The sequence below is a fragment of the Zophobas morio genome, unplaced genomic scaffold (genome assembly GCF_036711695.1).
Source record: "Zophobas morio isolate AGI-343-1 ecotype UQ-CSIRO unplaced genomic scaffold, CSIRO_AGI_Zmor_V1 ptg000012l, whole genome shotgun sequence".
In the NCBI taxonomy this organism is placed as follows: Eukaryota; Metazoa; Arthropoda; class Insecta; order Coleoptera; family Tenebrionidae; genus Zophobas; species Zophobas morio.
The window spans coordinates 21,618,620-21,644,057 of record NW_026972117.1 but is presented as its reverse complement, the minus strand read 5'-3'; the positions used below and the strand labels follow the sequence as shown (position 1 = coordinate 21,644,057).

General features: G+C 33.2%; 2 protein-coding genes across 3 annotated transcripts; both read left to right on the top strand.

Annotated features, from left to right (window-relative positions):
* Window positions 1–45: 45 nt before the first annotated feature.
* Window positions 46–8,627, top strand: LOC135128004 (uncharacterized). Its single transcript, XM_064054774.1, has 3 exons — window positions 46–549; window positions 601–785; window positions 6,174–8,627. The coding sequence occupies exons 1-3, from the start codon at window positions 242–244 to the stop codon at window positions 8,498–8,500; spliced, it is 2,820 nt and encodes a 939-aa protein (XP_063910844.1). The 5' UTR covers window positions 46–241; the 3' UTR covers window positions 8,501–8,627.
* Window positions 8,628–16,437: 7,810 nt separating this feature from the next.
* On the top strand, window positions 16,438–24,926 carry LOC135128010 (adhesive plaque matrix protein 2-like). 2 transcript variants are annotated; one of them, XM_064054787.1, is made up of 4 exons: window positions 16,438–16,646; window positions 17,997–18,137; window positions 18,188–18,359; window positions 24,784–24,926. In XM_064054787.1, exons 1-3 carry the CDS (start codon window positions 16,613–16,615, stop codon window positions 18,334–18,336), a joined length of 324 nt encoding a protein of 107 aa, XP_063910857.1. In that variant the 5' UTR covers window positions 16,438–16,612; the 3' UTR covers window positions 18,337–18,359; window positions 24,784–24,926. The 2 variants fall into 2 exon arrangements, with proteins under 2 accessions (XP_063910857.1, XP_063910856.1); XM_064054786.1 differs by having other exon boundaries at window positions 16,443–16,646; window positions 18,188–18,316.
* Window positions 24,927–25,438: the final 512 nt, after the last annotated feature.

The following is a 25,438-nucleotide window of genomic DNA, read 5'->3' as shown; positions in this document are numbered from 1 at the left end:
ATTTGACACTAGCGCCGCGGCGGAACCAATGGCAACCAAGCGGCAATACCACCTGTCACCGGCAGGGGGCATACGAGTACGAAAGCTGACAAAAGCTGTCAAGTTTGTGTAATGTCAACATAACCCTAATTCGAGTGTAAGGGTGCATTTTTTTACAAATAGGACGTTTGCTGAATCATTATCGCAAACAAAATTCAACAATCAGAACGCCTGAAAACAAACTAAAACGTAGTAAGTGAAAATGGACATCTTCAGCAAGACTGTTGAATCTAGGAGTAACACCCCGAAAACCTATGAATCTGATGACGACTCCAACTCAAATACTACAGCGGATCACAACGTCAAACAAGAACAAGATCTAACTGAAACCGACCATATGGACATAAGTCATCAACTCACGTCTGAAATTCACATTAAAGATGAACATACCTCATACCTAGATTCGGATATAATTATGCCAGAAGCGTTACACAACAGCAGTTCCCAGTCCAGGAAAAAGGAAATAAAGACTAGAAAAGAAATGGAGGAGGAGGAGCGTGAAAAAATGCAGTAAGTAACGACACTAAAACCTGATTATAAAGTAAACAATGAATTTGCTAGAGTTTTAGTGTCTAATTTTACTGAAGACCAGTTAGATCGCTATGAGATGTACAGACGGTCTGCGTTTCCAAAGGCCGCAATTAAAAGGTTAATGCAGACCATTACTGGTTGCTCTGTTTCACAAAATGTTGTTATCGCAATGGCAGGTATTGCGAAGGTGTTTGTTGGAGAAGTTGTAGAAGAAGGTAAGAGCTTTATATTTTCGTTTCGCATCATCGTTATTTTAAAACGAAAGATAAACCTCAAAATTTAGTACAGCTTTTTTGAATTATTGATCACAGAACATTTTAAAACGGAAAAGTTAGGCGGCACGCGAGGTCTATGATGCAGTCTATCTACAATACGGGAAGTCGTGTCTGAAGGCAGTAAAAAGTTTTTGTTTTTTATGTCATAAAACTTTTTCATTTAAGAAATTCAAGTTTTTGGTCATGTCGTAACTTTAATTATTCAAAAGTTGTGGCAGCGAATCCGTTGTTTGAAAGATTAAAACAAACTTTTTACGCTTATTTTGAGGTAACTGTCACCGTACTTTGTGTAGCATAGTCATTTGTAACAATTTGAGTCCAAGTAAGACCACAGAATGGTAACTCCTGTTCCTCATTTTTCATCGCAAAACCCTACACCTTTTCCAATGCATTATTTATTATGGCTTCTAAACTTTTTACAATTAAAATGAACACTCGTGCACCTGATCACGAAATTTTCGTAGATCCCAGGCAATATTGATCTAATATAAATTGTCCGTATATCTTCTACCGTGGCTAACAGTTTGGTTGCTGTCTCTGTGTATGACACTTTTTACGGCATTATTAAGCTCGTTATGCCTAATGTACTTTTATTATAGTAGAGTCATTAAAAGCAGAAATCTCTTGCAATTGACCATGAATTTGAAAAACAATAAAAGATCGCTTCATAAATATCTATACATGAAGTATGTCATAAAAATGACCAAGACTAATCCGGATAAGAAAGAAAGCATCAATGTGAAATTTAAATTACGTTTCCGGCGAAGTGAATCAAAATCGCGGCCCAATCCGAGAAAAATTTTATATGAGCCATTATTTTTAGGTGAATAACGTGATCATGCTAATCCTTGTAAAATTAATTTTGAAAATTAGATGAAAACGAGTAATCAAAAAGTTTTTAGATTAGAGTTGGCCAGGAAAATATTTGTCATGTCTTTGATTAAAGTGCAAATGTCAAAAATCCAAATTATTGAAATACAAATGAGGTTATGCATGACACTTGCAGTTTAAGGCCAGTCGCTACGTTTTCGGTCTATTTTCAAAATTTAATATCTTCGTTATTAACAGACCTACGATTAGGAAATTTTAAATATATGTTGTCCCTAACTTTCGTTATATAACGCAAGGGCAATTTTGTTAAAAATAGTTTGTGATAATATTTTTCTTTTAGTTTTAGTGAAATTTTTGCATAACGTATTTTTAAAAATCAATATCTCAATTATTAAAGGAAATTTCAGAACACGGTTTTCAACACTGTTTTCAGCTTACAAAACTCCAGAAATCATACCATATTCAACTATTTTTGTTTGAAACGATACACAGCAAAAAAAAGCTTGTGTCATAGAAGTTGCTAACTTTTATTTTTACTATATCTCAGTCCCTACAAATAAAGTCAAAAATAGACCTAGTACGATTTCTAAAGTTTCAAAATTTCCATAAATAACTGAACTATTGATTTTTTAAAATAAAATTTAAAAAATGTATGATAATAAATTGTTTAAAAAAAACAGCCCTCACAGTTATGTAGTGAAAGTTGTGGACAAGTTACACTTAAAATTTCATAACCATATGTGTGTTAATAATGGAGATACTACATTCTGAAAACATATTGACAACACCACAAAAGCCAAACGTAGCGACTCCTCTTAATCAAAAATATGATAAATATTTCCATGGCCAACTCTAATCTAAAAACTTGTTGATCACCCGTTACAAATATATTCAGTTCAGAACTCGTATAAATTTGATTTTTATGCGATGTTGAGTATTAGAAAGCTTGTCGAAAATGCAGTTTTAAGTTTTGGATTTGATGTGAATTTTTAAAATTTAGAAGTACATTAGCCACCTGTTACCTTGTATTTTTTCCTTTGAATTAGTTCATACTGCTTGCGACGGTGTGTGTAATTTCCGAATAATAATCTGAGCCAAATTTAACAATTTTATTTTTTAATAATTAACAGTTAGGTTTCAACTATTGAGTCTATTTTACCATGGTTCCTGTGAGCTCCCGAATCCGCTAACTTCTGATACGTTTCTTGTTAACTGAAACTTTTTTATTATTATTATTTTGACTAATTTCATAGTTTGAAAATTTTATGGAATCCGTTTCCATCTCTTACCGACTTCATTAGACAGATAATCCGAATTCACTGAACTCTTGGTTTGAAATTTTAGAATTACTTTAAGATTATGGAATCTATGATAAAACACTATTCAACGTTTATTTACCTATTCTCGCTGAAAATTGATCACTTCACATCATTATTTTGTTAAACAATCCCATATGATCGAAAAAAGTTGGTTAGTCAGCCATGGAATTAATTTCAAAAAATTGTGTTGGCAAAATCTGCGCTGTCACTCTATTCGTTTTTGAGGTTACGGGAAATTGTTGGCAAAATTTTCTTGTTGGATAATCAAAAGTTGCAACGACCTGTACACTAACAACACAAATGTCAAACTGACAGGCAACTTCAATGGAAAACAAAAGTATTGTTACCACAGTTTAAAAAAAATTATATGGCTAACTAGACGACGTTTTTTTTTCGATTATATGGTATTTAAATCTATTAATATTTTTTAACTTTGGCATACAGTATATCCTAAAAACATACAGTTTGCAGAACACAATTTTACAATTTATTTTAGGACCAACATGTGAAAATTTATTTATTTACCCCTTTAGAAAATACTATATGATTTGCAAACGTCTTCTGAAAAAATATTAAATAAGTGTTTGTAAACAATATAACATAACACGTGTGTGTTTTATTTTTTAGAGCAGCTTGTACAAAGTGTTTCAAAAAAATTAGACAGAACTTCCAGCACCTCTGCAGTACAGTAGAACAAATACAGCGTCTCCGAAAAATTATAAAATTTAATTTTACGAATTTTATTTTTTATGATAACTCCAAAATAACGACATGTGTCGTCTGTTCGAGGACAGTTACAAAATCATGCTAATTTTTAGATGACGTCATCAATTTGCTGAGAGGGGGAGATGTGTTAAACGGATACATTTTGATTAAACATTTACCATCCTTACGATAACTGCAAAACGTTTACAAGATTTCTGAGCATTCGGTGTTGCCGTTTCGAAGTTAATTCTGGATATTTTGGGTAAAAACTCAACACGGATTCATAAATCGCAAGTCTAGGAGTATGTTATTTTATAAAATTTAAATAACATTTGGAGGCTTTAAACATTTTATTAAATCCAGTTATTAATGAACTTGTAACGTCAACGAACAATGTTATTTGTTCTCAAAGTCCCCAAGCTGTATAAAAAAAAAATGAGTCAAGTATTTCTATAACTCTTTTGGTCTCTCTATCTTGTTAACGTTAATAAATATCAAGTTATCTCTGTGGCGGCGTAATAATAGGTTAGTAAGCGAAGAAAGATAAACCGCTCTGTAGTCTAGTGGTCAGGGCACCCACCCGACAAGCAGGAAACGTCATCCCATTATTTTTGATGGGGATGATCAGACACATTTTGGTTAACGTTGTACCATCTACACGATGTTCCAAATATACATATAAAGTTGGACAGCAATCGTGCTGCAGTTTCTAATGTGTCTAAGAAAAATAGACACAGGCAGACAGATGAAAACGAGAAAACATGAAAGTAACCAGTCACGTAAACATTAAAAATAAATGAATAAGTACATCAGAAATGAAACGGTTTCCCAATTTTTATCTGTATACAAGAATTGAAACTGATTTTAGTGAGATTTTATTACCCTTAAACTGATGAATTTTTGTTACTTAACATTGACTTCAATTGCTTATTCCACAAGTAACATTTTAAGAAAACATTGTAATTAATCCATTGCTATGGTAATCATAACTCGCTCTATATAATTTACGCAGTGTAGGCAGTTTAATTAGCCAGCACTGTAATTATTGTGTTATCAAAAGTGAGATATTTACCCTCGCGGAAAATTTAATAACGACATCACAAGATTTTAATGAATAAATCTAAATTGAAACATGTAGCAGAACGTGTAATCCACCTCTATATTTATTTTATTGGTTGCTCGTTTTTGTGATTCCAAATATTACTAATTTGTAATTAACTGATTTTTAATAAACCGTTTTCGCAGAGTTCTTTAAATTTCAAAAATGAAAGGGCGAATAATTGACTCCTTTTGAATTTGTGATCACTAATTAATATTCAGTAATTGTAAGAGATTAAAAGAAGTTTTTTTTATTCATCTTCAAAAAACTGATAACGTCACTTCAAAAACTTGTCTAATACAGGTGATCAAAAAATGGCGCACTAAATCTATCACTCGTTCTTAAGCACTGTTTATTGAACAAAGAAAAAACAATTTAAAAATTCATTATTCAAAATAATTTTGGTGTTGTATTTTTTCCATCGTTCTCTCCATTTTAAAATACACAAAAAACCTTCAAAATTGTTCAGAATGAATCTGACAACAGTGCCTAATTTTTTCACTTTTAAATCTAAATCGGTATTTCGTTTGAACGTCAAATGAGGTATTTGAAGCAAAGTGATCTTTCTGGGAATTTGACTCGTACGGTTGAGTTAGTGCGCCATTTTTTGATCATCCTGTATATGTTACCGAAAAATATGCGTTGGAACACAATCTGGCTTGTCATTTTTATTTTCCCAGTTACTTGCCCCCAATGTCGTAGTTCATGAGTATTTTTTTATTTATTTAAAGGTATAGATAACAATTACATTGTCTATATCAGAATTAACATGTTTACACCTACCAAAAACTTATTATGATCTTACATAACCAAGAGATTTTTTAATAATTATCAATATCAGTTGGTATTATTGCTTGTCATTTTTCATTGACAAGAGAGTTATCTGTAATTAAGCAAAGCTTCTCTAATTTTGGAGCTAGAATACTCAATTTAAGATAACTTAAAATATGTACACCTTATTTTAAAAATAAATAAAATAAATATCGTACGTAATATAAAAATGCGAACTCGCGGTTCTCAGTCGTCGGGGCTACAAAAAAATCATCACACCCAAACATTTTTTACGAATACCTAGTTTCTGGCCTTGCAAATGAAATAATAAATTCAACGAACTTATTCTTACTATGGATAAAATTTTATGTTCTTGGAGCATGTTCAAAGAGACCCAGTTAAATAATAATGAACAGCCAAGAGTAGCTACGCAAAGAATTATCTCAATTTCGGTTTCATCACCAGAAAAATTTTATTTTGGAACATAATTTGACATTAATAGGTGTTGTAATATTAAAGAAATAAAAGCAAAAACACACTTTGTCTTATTGTTGCATCCAGTTACACTTACAAAGAGTAAGAAAATATTTTTCCTCTTTTTAGATTGTCATGGATCTAAAACTCATACACTGGTAACAGAAAATATTAACTCGAGAGACAAGAACTTGGATCTTCGTCAAATGATCGACAAATCTACAAACACTCTCATTACAGGAGATTATTTTCCTTTAAATACAAGTATGTTAGATCCGCCAGAACTCCCTCATATTAAAGAGGAGCCTCACAGCGCATACGTTTTTGAATATCTCCCTCCCAAGTCTCCACGTTGTGAAGACACCAACCCAAATGTAAAAACCTCACCTGTGCAACCTGACATTTTGACTATTCAACTACCGGAACAAAAACCAAAACCCGAAAGAACAGCCTCTTCAAGTGTGCCATTTTTTGAAGACCAGCCAAAGAAAGAAGACAAAGGACCAAATCTAGAAAACGACACGAAAAATTTATGCCGACGCCAACCAGACTTTTGTATTTACTGTGAAACCGATGTGTTAAATTTCGCCCGTCATCTTAGAAGAATCCATGGGTGTGAACCTGAAGTTATTAAAATACTCTCGGTGCCAGCGAGTTCTCCCGAAAGGAAGCACTTAATTTCCGAGTTAAGGAAAAGGGGCAATTTTGTCAAAAATTCACACATGTGCCTGAAACCCGTGAAAAGCGGAAAAATGGGAAATGGGGTCAGATATGTACCGTGTAAACACTGTTTGGGCTTCTATTCCTCTAAACAATTATATCGCCATGTGAAAACGTGTAGATCGAGAGAAACCGTTCGGACTGTGTACTCACACTTAACTGATGCACAAAACGTGCTGCTGAGGCACAAACAGATAGATAAAGATTTAGTGAACATCGTTTTTCCAAAAATGCTTGCAGACGACATATCAATGGAAGCAAAATCGGATCCGTTAATTTGCATGTTTGGTGCGAGATATATTAAGTGTCACAGGGAGAGACATTTTGTTAATATCTGCTCGAGAAAAATGAGAGAACTGTCGAGGTTGCTAATTGAAATCAAGAAGCAGAAACCTTTGATTCAATCTTTGTTTGAAGCGCTGCGCCCGGAAAATTTTCAGTTATTCGTTCAAGCCACAAAAGTCATTGCAAAGTATGATCCAGAGACAGATAAATTTGAGACACCGACGTACGCATTGAATATTCAAAGTTCGTTAAAACAGTGTTGCGACATAGCAATTTTAACAGTTTCAAAAGATAGCAGTGTTTGTGATATAGAAGCGGAGGAAGAGTATAAAGCCTTTAAACAATTACTCGAAGATGCCTGGAAGTTTGAAATTTCGGCTAAATTTACTGTTAGCAACAACACTCAAAAATTTAATAAAGTTCCCTTAATTCCATTGGTCGAAGATTTGAAGGCTTTGACAGACTATCTGGAACAAGAAGGCGAAAAAACCTATTTAGATCTAGAAAGTAACCGAGATTTACTCTCTTATAAAACCCTTTCAGAAATTGTATTTTGTCGTTTGTTATTGTTAAATAGGATGAAAATTGGAGAATTGGAAAAAACACGTTTATCAATTTATGTGTCTGAAGACACCACCCAAAACGATGATTTGTCGCATTTCGTTACACTGTGCGAAAGAATATTATTAAAAAAATTCAAAAACATAGTTTTAAGAGACAGTCAGTGTAGAGACATACCGGTCCTGTTCAGTTCAGAACTTCAAAAATACACAGATAAGTTAATTGAACTGCGGACTAACTTTATTAGAACTGAAAATGTCTATTTATTTGCCGACATATATACAAATAATCCCATTGAAGCCCACAAAATATTTAGAACCCACGCCCTCAAATCAGGCGTCAAAAATTGTAATGCCTTAATATCCATACGTTTAAGGAAGCATTTGGCCACTGTAGCTCAATTACTTACCATGTCAAACTACGATCTAGAACAACTTCAAACTTTTATGGGACATAACCAAGATACTGAAAGACCATTTTATGTGCAACCTCTTGACATACACCAGGTTGCTAAACTTTCAAAAACACTGTTATTCAAAGAGAGAGGTAAGACTGGGGAGTTAAAAATCAAAACTTTAAGTGAAATTGATATGGAGATCGACTCCGAAAACGACGAAACAGATAATGAAGCGCAAGAGGATCTTGAAATTTTATGTGAATATAGTTCTTCACGCAACAAACCAAATAAAATTCCTCGGAAACTGATCCCATGGACCGTTGAACAAAAAGCCGCTGCGAGAAGTTTTTTTGCGGAGAATATTGCAAATAAAAAACCGCCGAAGAAAAATGATGTTGAACAGTTACGAATAAGATACAACAGCTTATTTGATAATAAATCTTGGCCACAAATAAAGGTTTTCGTGCAGAATATTTACAAGAAAAACACATAAGTGTGCATTTCACTCAAAAATTTTATATTTACGCTGTTTTCCTGATTTTTGAATCAGGGTTAAGTGTTTTTGTGTGTTGTTTTTTATGTAAAATCGTGTTATTTAAATAAAGATTATTTTTTTGTTACTAGTTTCCAGTTAGAATTGAAAATAACTATAGAATATTCATCATACTTTTACATGGTTTTAATTATATTCAAAAAAGACAATATATGATCTATTATATAGTCAAAAATAAGAGTCATAAGGAAACTTGTATATTTTATACTTTGTGATATAAATTTAAGGACTCTATGAAAACCTTGCAAATATTTAGGTTAATATTTTCCAATGCAACTCAAAAATATTACAAAATATCAGCCCCTCTATAAAAAAAAAATCCTTCAGAAGTTCCAAAAGCATACAATAATTAATAATAGACGAACTGATTGATAAATTGTATGAAAATCTTACGCTTACTGTGATATCTAGTAGTATTACAACGTTTCTGTTTCCATTATTTATTTTCCAGAAAAAAAGTGCAAGTGCTGATTTAGTCACCGTGAATCGACAAATTTTAGTTTATCTTTTATCTATGACCTTCAATCCAGCAAATTCAATCTCTGTTTATGTAATTACAGAATATGAAATGCGGGATTCCCCTACCATCCAAGTGTAGTATTCTAAGCATTATCTTGGTCAGTTAATTTGTGCATCCTGTACGTGAACATCGTTATTTAATTGATTAATTAATTCAAAGAAGAATTTTTGCTCCCTGAAAACAGAACTTACAGTTGTGAATTTGTTGTTAAATGTGAGAACAGTTATTTACCATATATGAAGAAAGTGTGCTCCGTGAACATCAGTTATTGTCTTGGTATAGTTTTTTCGTGATAAACTTTGTGATGAAACCTGGATGAAATATTCGCCGAGTCCCAACGAAAGGACGCTATTCTATCACACTTTTTGTCAAGTGTTGTCGTTTGTAAGTGATAAAAATCATAGAAAATCATGTGATCGTATTTTTTTATAATTTAAATATTGGTAGAAATAATAAGACTTTGGCTAAATTTTTACATGCAGATTGAAAAAAAAATGGTTGGAAGTTATTTCGCTAAAACTTCCCTCGCTTCTAGAATACAGTGGAACAAATGCAGACTTGAAAAATGATAAAATTTAAGTTTGAGATTTTTTCTATGATCATCTCTATGAGCTGAAATTAATATAAATGTGAATTGTTAAAGTACGGGTAAAGACGCATAGTGTGCACAGGTTTCTAGTGAGTTTTTCCATATAAAAACTTTTTGATGACGATAATTTTTCTGAGAAGCTATAAACGGATAAGTTTCACTATGATTACAATAACCGCAAAACGTTTGGAAGATTTCAGAGCATTCGGTTTCGCAGTTTCAAAGTTAAATTGCAAAATGTGATTATACAATTTTGATTTTTTTTTAATCTGAATGTCCAGGGTAGAAACTCACCACAAGTGCAGCAATGTTTTATTTTATAAAATTAAAAACAAATTTACTATTGACGTCATCCGATTGGTGGTGGGGAAGATTAGCCAAGTTTTGATTAGCGTTCTACCTTCTACAATCGATCGATAGTTTCGGAGATTATCTGTCTAATAAAAATCGACACAGACAGACAGACGGAAACGGGAGACCACTTTTTTCTACTCTAGAGGTCATGAAACGTCCAGAAATTATGAAAAAAGCTGACGCTCAGAAAGTAACAATTTTTTTGTGTTATCTTTGACCGGAGAAAAACTAGTACGTTTAGTTGATAGGAAAAGTATCTTTCTGAACTTCTAGTAGTTCTTTAGACTTAGCTGTCGCCTTGGCCGGAACTTCTACCAGTGTCCGGAAATATTAAACTTTCGTACTAATTACGCAATGTACTATTCTTGCCCAAAAATTTTAAACCAATTTATGTAATATGCACTTACAAATTGTACTAGGTTTAATTTATTTTTGTTACAAAAACTTTTGAAGCCTTCTCCTGGAATTTTTGGTGTTCCCTGGACACTACGGGCCTGAAAATACAAAAAAACCTTCAAATTTTAGCTAGAAATGATATTTTAGTCGAAATTTATGAGTTCTGAGCTACATTTCGGCTTGTTTTGACGATTCTGAACATCTTGAGGCACTTATTTATGCAAAATCAATTTATTTTCAAGATTCTGTTGAAAAATTTCAGAGCCGTCTCTTTTGATTTCTAACGCTTTTTGTCGCCGACAGTGATCTTTTGGCGATTATTAAATAAAAATCTGAGCGGGATTTAGAAGTTGAAATTAGCTTCGAACTAATAAATAGAATTATGTCTATTTCTTTTTTTTTACCCTATAATGCTACTTGAAGTTTTTATCCAAAGGAATTTTCAGTATATCCTTCTGCAACACGACCTAAAACAATCAAACATTACAATATTTATTTAATGTAAAGATTCATTACCTTCGATCCCATTGTTCGCTTCTTTTAAAAATGTTTCTACTTTTGATCTTGTGAGAACGTTAGATTTCTTAGACTGATGTTCTGTTGTTACAAGATTCACTTTTTTTTTCACAAAATATTTTACGTCACCAAAGTGAAATATTTTTTCAGGCATTCGTAGAAAAAATCATGTGTGCAGCACTATTGGAAAATCACGTTTTCTATCTTATTAAACCAACTGCAGGGAGTGAGAAACCCAAGGCATACGAATTTATTTAATAATTCACAACTTCAAGTTCAGCTTAGTTTAATTTTATTGCTTTATTAGATGACAACAAATACACAAAGACGACGTTAGTCCAACGTGGCACCATTTTTTTCTTTTTTTATCGTCATATTCCAAAGTTACATTACATTACATTATATACACTCATAGAATCTTGGAAATTATCATCTGTTAAATTAATACCATTGTGGACTCAAAATGGTAAATGTATTTTATGTTAATATTGCCTTGTGCTATTTTCTTACGAGCCCAATTATTTTCTCACAGCTTGAATTTGAACATTTATTCTGAAAATACTATTTTAATTAAATCATTCACTTGTCATTATTAATAATTTAATATCATGTACAGTCAAGCAAAATGTAAAAAAATTGACCCTGACAATTAACAATCTTCGTGAACAAACTAAATTCTGATAATTCAAAATTCCACTTTTTGTTGAAAAGCCGCAATAAAAATAAAAAAGGACGACGCTAATTAAACTCTAATTCTATGCAAAGTTTATATATCTAAGTTTTTGTAAATTAACATAAATTATTCATCCATTTTAACAAAAAAAAAATACATATTTTAAATGGCTGACTTTTATACAAGTCATTATTTTAAAATTGCAACGTATTCTACGTACTTCCAAATTTTTGAAGAAAACAAATTATAATTTATGTTAAGACAGTCGACCTTTTTAAATTTTAAATTGTAGTATTAATGAATAACATCTACCTTTTATCTCAAACTTAAGAAAATTATTCGCTGGAATAAAGGGGCGGGTGGGCGGGGCTAATTACAAAAGGCATGATCATAAAATTCAAAGAATTTCGTGGCTCCTGGACCCGATTTATAGAAAGCGAAGTTAAAGTTAATTCGCGATTAACTTTTAACTGAGGTCCGTTGCCAGGCAACGCACATATTTTAACCAATCACGGGCTCATATTCCACATTTTAATTCTCTGTTAAACTAATCGAGGATTAAATATTTAACTCGATGTTCTATAAACCGGCCCCTGGTGTCTTATTTTTGAAAGAATCTTTAAATGTTAAAGAATCTCGGGGGTCCCTAATGTTTCATTTTCGAAACAATCTGTAAAAATCTCAGCCGCCCCTAGTGTTTGATTTTTGAAAGAATTCGAAAGAATCTTTAGGGCCTCTAGTCTTTTAAATTTTAAAGACCTCGGAGGCCCCTAATGTTTTATTCTCGAAAGAGTCTGTAAAAATTTCGGCGGCTGCTGGTGTTTTAAGTTTTAAAAAATCTCGGGGGTCCTAAGTTTTCCATTTTCGAAAGAGTCTGTAAAAACTTCGGGGGGGGGGGGGGGGGGGGGCTGGTGTTATATTTTAGAAAAAAAAATAAGAATCTCGGGGCCCCCCAAAAATGTTTTTCTTTAATGTGCAAGAATGTCCAGAAGTCCTGGTGTTTTGTTTTAGAAGAAAATTTAAAGAATCTCGTGGCTCCTGGTGTCTTTATTTTTTAAAGAATTTAAAAGAATCTTGGGACCCCTATTTTTTCTTAACATGCAAGAATCTTGAGGGCCCCTGGTGTTTTAAATGTTAAAGATTCTCGGGGGTCCCAAGTGTTTGATTTTCGAAAGAATCTGTAAAAATCTTTGGAGCCCCTGGTGCTTTATTTTGGAAAAAAAGTAAAAAATCTCGAGGGCTCCTGGTGTTTGGTTTTTGAGAGAATTCGAAACAATCTTTAGGGCCTCTAGTGTTTTAAATTTTAAAGAATCTAGGTGGCCAGCTAGTGTTTTAAATTTTAAAGAATCTCGGGGGTCCCTACTGTTTTAAATTTTGAAGAATCTCGGGGGTCCCAAGTGTCCCATTTTCGAATGTCTGTAAAAATCTTGGGCGCCCCTGGTGTCTTGTTTTAGAAAAAAAATCTTTAAGGCCTTTAGTGTTTTAAATTTTAAAGAATTTCGAGGGTTCCTAGTGCTTGGTTTTTGAAAGAATTCGAAAGAATCTTGAGGACCCCTAGTGTTTTAAATGTTAAAGAATCTCGGGGGTCTCTGGTGTTTAATTTTTGAAAGAGTGCGTGAAAATCTCAGGGGCTCCTGCTATTTTAAATTTAAAAGAATCTCGGGAGTCCCAAAATGTTCATTTTTGAAAGAGGCTGTAAAAATCTCAGGGACTCCTGGTGTTTGGTTTTTGAAAGAATTCGAAACAACCTGTAGGGCATGTAGTCTTTAAAAATTTTAAAGAATCTCGGAGGTCAAAAGTGTTTCATTTTCGAAAGTTTGTAAAAATCTTGGGGGCCTCTGGTGTCTTAGTTTAGAAGAAATGTAAAGAATCTCGGGGATTCCTACTGCTTGGTTTTTGAAAGAATTCGAAAGAATCTTGAGGGTCCCTAGTGTTCTAAATTTTAAAGATCTCGGAGGTTCCTAGTGTTTCATTTTTTAAAGAGTCTGTAAAAATCTCAGAGGCTCCTGCTATTTTAAATTTAAAAGAATCTCGGGGGCCCAAGTGTTTCATTTTTGAAAGAGGCTGTAAAAATCTCAGGGACTCCTGGTGTTTGGTTTTGAAAGAATTCGAAAGAATCTTTAGGGCCTCTGGTGTTTTAAATTTTAAAGAATCTAGGTGGTCAGCTAGTGTTTTAAATTTTAAAGAATGTCGGGGGTCCCTACTGTTTTAAATTTTGAAGAATCTCGGGCGTCCCAAGTGTCTCATTTTCGAAAGTCTGTAAAAATCTTGGGCGTCTCTGGTGTCTTGTTTTAGAAAAAAAATCTTTAAAGCCTCTAGTGTTTTAAATTTTAAAGAATTTCGGGGGTCCCTAGTGCTTGGTTTTTGAAAGAATTCGAAAGAATCGTAAGGGCCCCAAGTGTTTTAAATGTTAAAGAATCTCGGGGGTCCCTGGTGTTTGGTTTTTGAAAGAATTCGAAACAACGTGTAGGACCTCTAGTGTTTTATATTTTAAAGAATCTCGGGGCTCCCTAGTGTTTTAAATTTTTTAAAATCTCGGGGGTCCCTGGTGTTTTAAATTTTGAAGAATCTCGGGGGTCAAAAGTGTTTCATTTTCGAAAGTCTGTAAAAATCTTGGGGGCTCCTACTGCTTGTTTTTTGAAAGAATACGAAAGAATCTTGAGGGTCCCTAGTGTTCTAATAAATTTTAAAGATCTCGGAGGTTCCAAGTGTTCCATTTTCGAAAGAGTCTGTAAAAATCTTTGGGGCCCTGGTGCTTTATTTTAGAAAAAAATATAACGTAAAGAATCTCGGGGGCCTTTAGTGCTTGGTTTTTGAAAGAATTGGAAAGAATCTTGAGGGCCCCAAGTGTTTTAAATTTTTAAGAATCGCGAGGGTCCCTAGTGTTTCATTTTCGAAAGAGTCTGTAAAAATTTTGGGGGTCCCTGGTGTTTCATTTTTGAAAGAGTCTGTGAAATTCTCAGGGGCTCCTGGTATTTTAAATTTTAAAGAACCTCGGGGATCCCAAGTGTTTCATTTTTGAAAGGGCCTCTAGTGTTTTAAATTTCAAAGAATCTCGGGGGTCCCTAGTGTTTTCTATTTTGAACAATCTCTCATTTTCGAAAGTCTGTAAAAATCTTGGGCGCCCCTGGTGTCTTATTTTAGAAAAAAAATCTTTAAGGCCTCTAGGGGCCGGTTTATAGAAACGCGAATTAAATATTTAATCCTCGATTAATTTAACACTGGATTAAAATGTGGAATGGGAGCTCGTGATTGGTTAAAACATGCACGTCGTAAAAATCTTGGGGGCCTCTGATGCCTTATTTTAGATTAAAAAATGTAAAGAATCTCGGGGGCTCCTAGTGCTTGATTTTTGAAAGAACAGTAGTATTTAATTTTTTTCCATGATTGAAACGTGTAGAGTCACACCGTGTGATTTTATAAATTTCTGCTATAGTTGACCATGACAAAACTTCAAATCAACAGTATCATGGCCAACTAGAGCAGAAATTTAAAAAATAACCCGAATTAATAAAACACGTAATCAAAAAACCGCCAATATGTATGTCGTTATTAACAAACATATTCGATTCGACTTATTTACTGACTTTATTTATACTTTATAAATTGGTACAAATATTCATCTTCTTTTAGACATCCTTAATGGACCATTGTAAAATTAAAAACATAAATAAAACACCACAATCATACATATCAATACAAATTGGTAATTGTTTGGAACGGGTTATTATTTTATCATTTTCACAATAATTTTACTAAACTAATCACGGAAGAGATGGAAACGGGAAATTTTCATTGTCTGTGAAACGCCAAGAAAACAACAAGAAATTTGTTATATCGAGCGATCAACATAATTTGTTACCGAGTCATCCTTGGAAAGAATGACAAAATGTGAAAGAAAAATGACAGACACACATAATAAAATGTTTAGTGAAATACGTGTGAAGTTACAAGGAAAATAGGTACAAGAATAATTATTTTTATTAAATAAATTAAATTACAATAAATGCTGAAAATATTTTGTTGTAAGCATAAATAAGCTCCTCGTTGAACTTATTTGATTTCTTCTGTTATTCTTAACTTGAATTCCTCAAAATTATTGATAGGTGTTCGATAAATAGCGTTCTTTAAAAAAAGTCACAAAAAAATCTGCAGGAGTAAGATCACAAGATATTCTCTGTATGATTCGGCTGGCAAAAAAATCCTACTTAGCTGTAGCCCCATCTTGTTCAAAATAATCTAGTTCCATTTCATCGTTGTGAAATTGTAAAATAAAATCTGACAAAATTTCTCGCTGATATCTAACAGCAGTTAGGTTAACTTGACGAGGATTACATAAATAAGCTAATTAATCTCAGAGCTAGTTATTCGGAAAGTATAGAACGATATAATTTCGCAGTCATTTCCAAAAATTGTTTATTACCAAATTCACACCTAAAACTACGAAATGCGCATATTTGTCTTCGAGATTGTTTCATAACTCAAACGTCAATATTCGGTATCAGTTACCTCACCCTGACCCTGAAAAGTACACATTATCCAGCCGAAATCGAATATACTCAGCGGTTTCGCAACCGCAAACATTCGACGCCGGCTTCAAATATCCACTATTTTGCAGCATTAGACGTAATGGAGGAGCAAGGAGACACCGGCCCCCTTCAGCCGAAGCATCTGCGGGAAGCGGTGAGGAGGATGCGCTTACAGGGTGCGATTCCCAGCGGAAGAGACTACAGGTCACATTTCCGACTCTAGATTTACGACTGTAAAGTTTTATGTTCTGTATACAATGTAGCATAATAAAATCTTTTCTATTTTGATCGTGTTTCACTAAAGAACAAGAACGTCATTATCAGTGTAATTGAAGAGAGTGGGAAGCAGAGGCCAACGACTTTCTTATCACAAGAGGAAAGGCATCTTAGTTACTGTAAAGAATTTCTGGTGGTTATATGGTTGGTTCTAGTGCTGGGTTATCTTGATTTAGACTGGTTGTGGACGTAGGTTAAAATGCTAATAAAAATTATTGTTGTGGTTATTCTAGGTGAGTAGGTCGTTTGAAGGGTTACTTTACATGCTGCTCAAAGGGTTTTATTTGAAAATATTGAATTTAAACAAGGGTTGTCGGGTAATTTTTAAATTTAATTAGTAGTGCTCTTCTGATTTTATTAGAACTTGAATTAGTTGCTATTATTTGTGAATGTTTGAGGGTAAATGAACTTTTCGGCTGTTGCTTCATTTGATGATATCCGATATCGTCTTTGATCCAGGAAGAAAAATGTATTCTTTTATCAATTAATTGTTAGTTTCAATGCCATGTTTATTTGGAAATAAACATTCTGATTATAGTTTTTTCAGAACGTTTTATGTATTTATGTTATTATTCCATTCATTTCTGTTATCTTTGGGTAATAGATTAAAGTCTAAGTTCGTTGTTAATCGGAGTGTCACTGTATTTATCCAATAAATCAGTACAAATATAGAACAAAAAATAGTTATACGAAAAGTTGTGATATAATTCGTCTGTGTGTCCAAATTAATGAGTATTAAAAGGGATTAAACACACAACTAAGATTACGTTTGCACCTAGTCGCAAAATAACAAAATTTAACTAGTTTTCGTCATAAATTTTAAAGTTCGAGTGAAATTAAATTTGCTTTAAAATAATAATAAAATTGTGTTGCAAATTACACCTTTGTTTTTTGAACAAACATTCACTTTAAATTATATCTTATTGTAAGAATTAAAGAGATTTTTATAAAAGTTATTACAAATTACAAACATAACATAAGAGATATATTTGACTGAAAATAAAATAAATTGTAACTAGTTGGCGTTGACTGTCAAGCTTTACCCTTTCACTGTATGGCGAACGCAACTTTACATACATTTGTCATGCGAAAGTCTGTAACCCAAATTTCTAGTTACCTTGTCTAGGCAAACGTGTATATACCGGGTGACTACTAATGACTGAAACAAATTTTTGGGTTGGCAGTTCTGAATTATTGGCAGCATGTGAGTTCACAGTTGTCAATTTTGACATGAGCGCGCCTGAAAGCCAATGAGAAGATGGCAGTTACTGAATTGGTGTCCAAAATTTGATTAACATCAGGTGTGCCATCATAAAGCGTCAAATATCTGCCAACCTGACAAAAAAATCATAAACATTAATAGTCACTCGGTATTTAAACAATGTTAGAACTTATTTACATAGGATGATTAAATTTGCTGCAATTCTGTCAATGCAATATTTTTCATTAGAAAAAACGCTTAATTTTCCAAAATTAGATTGTTAAAATGATAATTAAAATTTAAAAATATGTAATAATGAGAGAAAGGTACAAGTTTTTCGGTGTTGCTCACAATTGAATGCTATTACAGAGTAATTTTTTAGGTCTAGAACTATGCACAGCCTGTGATATGGATCAAACCAAACAAGGCTGTCGTATCCAAAACAAAGCTTGCTCTTGCGGTTTCGGCTGCATTTCAGAATACCGCTATGACACGATGGCAGAGTGCCAAAACGCCCTTCGAGGTACGCAAACACCGCTAACTCTAAACATTCGTAATTTGGCAAGCTTCCAGGCAAACGACGAGACATATGCAACCCCAACCCCTGTCTCCACGGTGGTTCGTGCATACAGATATCCCAGCGGCCTAAATACAAGTGTCGATGCGAAGGAACTGGATATTTTGGTCTACGATGTAGCAGAGGTATCGTTATCGAAAGATAACCCTTGACACTGCACAACAATCAGTTCGTATAAACCAAACTGTTCAATTTTTCAGTTTTGATAGTGATTTCGCCTTAAAAATGATTAAACTTGATAGTATTTATACGCAACCAGAGATATGGTTTTTTGAGATTTGAAGGTCTTTGCGAAATTACAACGTTGCTATAACTTGAAACAACTTCTTTCCCGCTTTGTGTTTTATTAAGTGAGCAAATCCTAAAAAAATATATATGTATACCTTCATTCTTTTTTTTGTGTCTTAACGAGAATTTGTTATTCTGTGCCCACGCCTCATTTGAATATTATTTTTTTCTTTTTAAACCTTCTAATATCCTCCTCTTTGAATCGTTTTAGAAAAGCTTCCACATCAATCTGTCAACAGTGCTATAATAACAATTAATAATACCGTAATAATGATACAAAGTAATTATAGTTGACTGTGATCTTTAAATAGTATCACATCTTTCAACATGTTTCAATGAGCCCGCTAACCTCTGGTGATAATTAACACAATTAACATTGTCCCCCATAGACACCAGCTAAAGAGAAATTTTTCAGTTAAAAATACAGTAGGATTAAGGTACAGGTTCAGTTAAAAAAATGTCACGATATATCAATTATATCATATTCCATACCTACGATAAAAAAAAACTCGTCTAGTAGACCGTGCAATTAATTTTTAAAATAATTATGTTGGCAACACCGAAGCGGTTCCTACTCAATTTGACAGTTACGGTCAAACAACTGTCAAATAAAGGGTTAAATTGCTGCAATGCCAACGTTATTATTTTAAAAATAAACTGCTCGGCCTACGAGTTTTTCTTTTTTTTTTTTTCCTAAATCAAGAAGGTTGACGTAACATTCGCCCAATGCACTGATGTGTTTTTTAAAATTGAACATAGGGATTTAGGCGATACTAGTTTTTATAACTTTATAACTGGTTACTGGAACAAACCGAAATATAACTTTTGACCAGCTTTATGTTTACTTCTGCTTTAGTGCGTTTCCCAGTTTAGAACTCATTTTGTGTCTAAAAACTGTCTAGTTATACATATAATATATAGAGTGGGTCACTAAGCACTCGCTCCTCAATATCACATTAATTATTAGAAATAAAAAAAAAGTCAAAGACCAAAGTTGCACGGTTCTTTGGGGACCACCATACATTAAAATTATTTTCAATTATACTAGGTGTTCAGTTTAATTTTGAAATTCGGATGCGACGTTGACGCGTTATTCCAATTTCCTTGAAATATTTTGGCGATGAAAGGGTTTACAAAAAAATCGCAATAAGGTTAATTTTTAAAATTTTCTAAGGAGATAAGGCTTTGTTGTGTCATAATGAAGCCTTAATATGCAGTGTTCATAAAAAAAATCTAAAATATTCCAATTTTCAAATATCAATATTTCAGTTTTTCGAATAGAACACCGGTATTTTCTTATTATATCTTATTCAGTCTCTTGTACTCTGTTATTTGTTAAGTATTTTCTATTTTTAAAGTTTATAGGTACTGCGATTTTTAATCTTTTTAATAGACACAGCCACATTTTGGAAGAGAACAAAAATAAAATAAGATGGAGTAATAAAATACAGGACGTTCTAGTTTTATAACATAAATTTTAAAATTTAAAAGCAACCCCTTTTGCGAGTTTTTTGTGAACGCTTATATTGCTAAGAATTTCAAGAAAATTGGAATAACGTGGCTATCTCACATTGGAATTTCAAAAGTAAACTATGGTTATAAAGCCTAAGAAAAGACTAATCAGAATATTTAAAAATATACGAGGTGTTCTATTAAAAAAAAGTTGTCTGTTATGCCTCAAAAACAAAACAGTCGAAAATAATTTTAATGTAGGCTACCCAGTGAACAATACACACTTCAGTCCGTGACTTTTTTATCTCGAATAATAATTAATAACACATCGAGGATCAGCCGCTTAATGACTCACCCTGTATATTGAAAATGGACAAAAGCTTAAATTATTTTATGTTTAATGTTTTATTGCAATTTTTTAACGTTTTAAAGTTTCAAAATTAAAAATGAAAAAAAAAGTACAAATGAAGTCGGTTTAAATAGCCACGTCATCTTCAACTGAATTTACATGTACTCGATCAAGTAGTTTTCGTATTTACCTTTGATTTGATTTATTATGTACTAGCTTTTCGCCCACGGCTTCGTTCGCGTAGACGTTTCATTGTGTTGAAAAGCGTTATTACCAAGCTTCAGTAAAAAAATGTGTTGAAGGGCATTAATACAAACTTTCCAATAAAAATTGACATACAAATATTTTTTCTCATACAAACTTTGTCAACCCCTTTCATCTTCTTAGGGGTGGAATCTCGAAAAAACCTGAAATACGTGTTTCATTATTTGGGTCGAAGGGTACTAATACCAAATTCCACGGAAGTATTTTTCCCCTGCAAATTTCGCCACCACTATTCACCCCCTTAGGGGTTGAATCTCGGAAAACGCTTAAATACGTGTTTCATTATGCATTAGTACTAAATACGACGTCAAAAATTTACAATAGAAATATTTTTTGCATACAAACTTAGCCACACCACTTTTCACCCCCTTAGGGGTTGAATCTCGGAAAATGCTCAGATACGTGTTTCATTATTTGTGTTGAAGACAATTAATAGATACAAAGTTTCAGGTAAAAATTAAAATTTACAACAGAAATATTTTTCCCACACAAATATAGCCACCACTTTTCGCCCCCTTGGGGGTTGAATTTCGGGAAATCCTTAAATACGTGTTTCATTATTTGTGTTGAAGAGCATTAATACCAAGTTTTAAGTAAACATTACCATAAAAATATTATTTCCCATACATTACCCCTTTTCACCCCCTTAGGGGTTGAATCTCTAAAAATGCTGAAATACGTGTTTCATTATTTGTGTAAAGACCATTAATACCAAGTTTCACGTAAAAATGTAAATTTACAGTAGAAATATTGGCCCTATACAAATTTACCAACTCTTCTCACCCCTTTAGAGGATGAATTTCTAGAAATCCCTTCTTAAACCATGCCTCCAGTATAAAATGAACATCCTCTACAAATTTCAAATTTCTATCATTAGCGGTTTGGGCTGGGAATTGATACGTCAGCCGCAACATTGCCTTTTATATACAGGTGTTTCTTCTATTTGATACAACCCCTGTAACTGTTTTATTCTTAAAGATAAACCTGTAGTTCTTGGAGCAAATTTGTGTCATTTTAAAAGATCTATGTGATGGCAACCTCACATTTTCATTATCGCTTCCGGTAGAACCGGAAATAACGTTAACTTAATTTTTTTTAATCGAACACTTGGTATATTTTTTCATAAAAAAGTTACCCGACTGCAGCGAATTTCTTAATCACCCAATGTGAGGGTGCGGCACCCTTTTGTGAAGCCGAGTCTTATATAATTATAGTTTGTAAAAATTTGGACTTGAGACTGTCAACATCGTACAAATATACACATTCAAGCGCCACCGTATTTTTATTGTATTTATTACAATTGGTCCTTGGAGTTATCGCAACACAATATGTTTTAAATATCTTGTGAAAAGAAGATTACGTATCTACAGGAAAGAAAAGAATAAACTTAGGCCCCGCCTCTCCTGACTCACGACAAATAAAGAAAAATCATCACAATTGGGATAGGGTGGGTGGGTGGTTGGGGCTTACATTTTGCACTTTTTTTTTTCTTAATTGCATAGTCTTCTTTTCACAACCAAAAATTCAAAACATGTAGAAAATGGTAAATCTTATGCCCCACTCTTCTCTATAATTTACCATTTTTACGCATATTTTGAGTTTCTTATCCTGAAAAGAAAACTACGAACACATTTTAGGAAGAAAAGCAAAATACAAACCCCGCCCACCCGCCCTCATCTCGATTGTAACGACCATTTTTATTCGTCGTGAGCCGAGGGGTGGAGCTTAATTGCAAAATGCTGATTTCTCTACAAGAATCTACCATGTGAAACATGTTTTTAAGTGTCATGTTGAAAAAAAACTATATATGACACGAAAAAAAAGTAAAAAAATAAGGCCCACCCGCCCGCCCCAACCTCAAATGTGATGAATTTTTCATTCGTTGTCAGAACGAGGGGCGGAGCTTAATTGTAAAATCAGTATTTCCCGACGAAAAATTACCATCTTCAATATGTTTTAAATATCTTGTGAAAAGAAGATTACGTATCCACAGAAAAAAAACTAAGCTTAAGACCCGCCCCTCCTGACTCACGGCAAATAAGGAAAAATCGTCACAATTGGGATCGGGTGGGTGGGCGGGGCTTACATTTTGCTGTATAAAATGGTAAATTTTATCCCACACTCTTCTCTACACATTTACAATTTTTACACATATTTTCAGTTTCTTATCATGAAAAGAAAACTACGTATATCAGGGAAAAAAAGCAAAATACTAAAAACTCCCTAACCAATATTCTAAAATCAATACTTAAAAAGTTATTCAATAAAACAGACGATAAATTCATATTTATTAATGACAATCTAGTAGCTTGAAAAATTGACACTCATGTCATTTATTCACATAAGTGATCTTTTAAAACGATACAAATTTGCTCAAAGAACTACACATGTTTATCGTTAAAAATAAAAAAATTACAGGGGTTGTACAAAATAAAAAAAACACGTGGTATATATGTAGATTTAGAACATAACAACTTCGGCACTGCTTACCAAGAAAGAATTTACAGCTGGTCCCAAGTACGTTATATTATTAACAACGTCCTTGGCTGGTCTTGAAAAGTTCGTTTGAAGCAGGTAAATGTCAGATGGACATCTTGTATAATATAATAAGTAATAACAGGATGATAAAATTTTCTTGGTATTTTTTTAAATCATTTGAAACTCAATAAAACACACGGCCAACGAATCGGTTTTTTTCTATTTTAGCTTATTTATAGTCTTAGCAATGATTTTATTAGTTATAACCATTACAGATGGCTCCAGAAAAAAACGGGAACTGAATTTTTGTACAATGTAAAATGGACCTATCCCTTACTTGTCAATTTGACAAATCTGTTACATATTTGTCAACGTTTGGACACAAACTTTTTACAAGGTCATTATTGTTCTAACCTGTTTGAGAATAGTCCCGTTCCCCGTTTAAACTAGAAAAATTCACACAGTAATCTGTCATGCTAACTTTTGACAGTTTCCGTTTTTTTCTGGAGCCAACTGCACAAAAATTAAGGTACCAAGTACGGTGAACGGCATAGTTGCGGTTTTAGTACAAAATTAAATTTAAATTTCTGCTTAAATAATCTCAATGGTCAGCATTCCAATTCACAATGGAAACCGAAAACAATGGACCTCTTCCTTTCCTCAATGATGTGTTAGCTAAACGCTTATCCAATCCGTCTATCAAAAAGCCTCAAACATATACAGACCACTTCTTCATGCTGAATCTAATCACCATCTGTCCCAAAAATCTTTTGTCATAAATTCCAATAACTCATACGGCATTCACGATTTCAATACAAACTCGACAAGCCGATAGTGAAACATCTCCTGCCACCTGTAAAGTAACCGACTTTCTGCTTTCCAACGACCAACTTCTAGTCATCAAACGGTATTTATCGTGCTTCTGTTCATGTGGTATAGTTTACATAGGTAAAACTGGATGGAAACTCGGGCACCGCGCTGACACCCAAACGTGCGTAACTGCGTCAATCAGTCTTAGAATGCGTTTGTAGTCACAGATAATTTATCAATTTGTTGTAATTAATGTATAAAAATTCCGAGAGTCAGTTAAAACTTCAGTTTTACCCAAGATTAAGGTCATAATTTTTCGATATATCACCATTTTTCTTTTTGAAGCGACGAATAAAATATTGATTGTGAATAATAATTTGTTACAAAAATACACAATGTTAAGTATTTTTCTATAATTACTTTAATTTGTTCTGCATTCCCTCATAAAAACTCGAATCATCTTAGTAAATTAGATATACTTCATTTATCCCAGAACTAACTGCTACTTAACTTGCGGCTGCACTAAATCCGCTTTCTTGGGAACACCTTCTGCTACTGCAAGATTGACAAATAAAAAATATTTTAATAGGACACGTAGTGTACCTAATTGTCTGTGTAATGGTGAATTTTATAAAAGAAAGGACCCGTTGAAAAATGCTAATGAAGTCAAGTCGTACTGTAGATGGCGTGGGTTTTAGTCACTTTTAGACGGAAAAATATGAACTCCTGCGCATGGGCGGCTTTTAACCCCACTTGAGGCACACTGTAGCGAGCCGACCTTGTATACAAAATAACTCGTCCAACTGTGGTATTTATTCCCGCGCTGTCTTTTAATCCAGGTTTGCTCACACTTAATGTAACACAACTTTCTCTTTCCTGTTGGATTCAATGTGCGAATCAGTTGTCTTCTTGGTTACAAAATTAAAAAGTGACGATGACCTTTTGTTACAGCATGTCCGACGCCCGGAGTAGGTCCTGCCGACACCATATTCCCTTACGAATGCATAGTGATATGAATGAGAGGACCAGTGTTGAATTTACTCTACTTGCCATGTACTTTGGCGTTTACGAATAAAAGACGTTTTTTAATAGTATTACTTAGTATATTCCTTTTGAAATTAAAACAATAATTTACAAATAGAAAGATAATCCACATTTAATATTGTAGTTAATTTGAAAAACTGCATCACAGTACCCACATCAACATTTGTAAAAAAATTCACACCCAAGTTTTAAAAAAATAACGCAAAAACATAAATAACTGAAAAAAACTGCGCAAAATTTAGGCACTATAATAATTAAGAACGAACAACTACTTTGGTTAACGACGAGATTTGTGATTATCACAGAAGAAAAGCGAAGAATGAAGGCGGAGAGACATTGACAACTATATCCATTACAAATATGGGATGTTGCGGGTACTGCAGAGACTGCAAACTAACATTACACCTAAATGGAGTTTAAATAAAAGTTACAAAAGGTCTTATAATGTAGAGTTTACTTATCGATGCAGTCTTCTCTAGTTCATAATCTAATACCTTAACTCTGTATCCTAATAATAAATTCATTGTATCATATTTGTCAATGGATTATCAATTTTTTTTTA

What these genes read in the sequence shown, in the direction of transcription:
- LOC135128004 (XM_064054774.1), top strand. Translation starts at nt 242, where the DNA reads ATGGACATCTTCAGCAAGACTGTTGAATCTAGGAGTAACACCCCGAAA. An exon ending in GAGGAGCGTGAAAAAATGCA is followed by an intron (nt 550 to 600) that starts GTAAGTAACGAC and finishes TGAATTTGCTAG; the next exon opens with AGTTTTAGTGTCTAATTTTA. An exon ending in TGGAGAAGTTGTAGAAGAAG is followed by an intron (nt 786 to 6,173) that starts GTAAGAGCTTTA and finishes TCCTCTTTTTAG; the next exon opens with ATTGTCATGGATCTAAAACT.
- LOC135128010 (XM_064054786.1), top strand. Translation starts at nt 16,613, where the DNA reads ATGCTAATAAAAATTATTGTTGTGGTTATTCTAG. An exon ending in GTGCCAAAACGCCCTTCGAG is followed by an intron (nt 18,138 to 18,187) that starts GTACGCAAACAC and finishes GCAAGCTTCCAG; the next exon opens with GCAAACGACGAGACATATGC. An exon ending in TGGTCTACGATGTAGCAGAG is followed by an intron (nt 18,317 to 24,783) that starts GTATCGTTATCG and finishes CTTTTGTTACAG; the next exon opens with CATGTCCGACGCCCGGAGTA.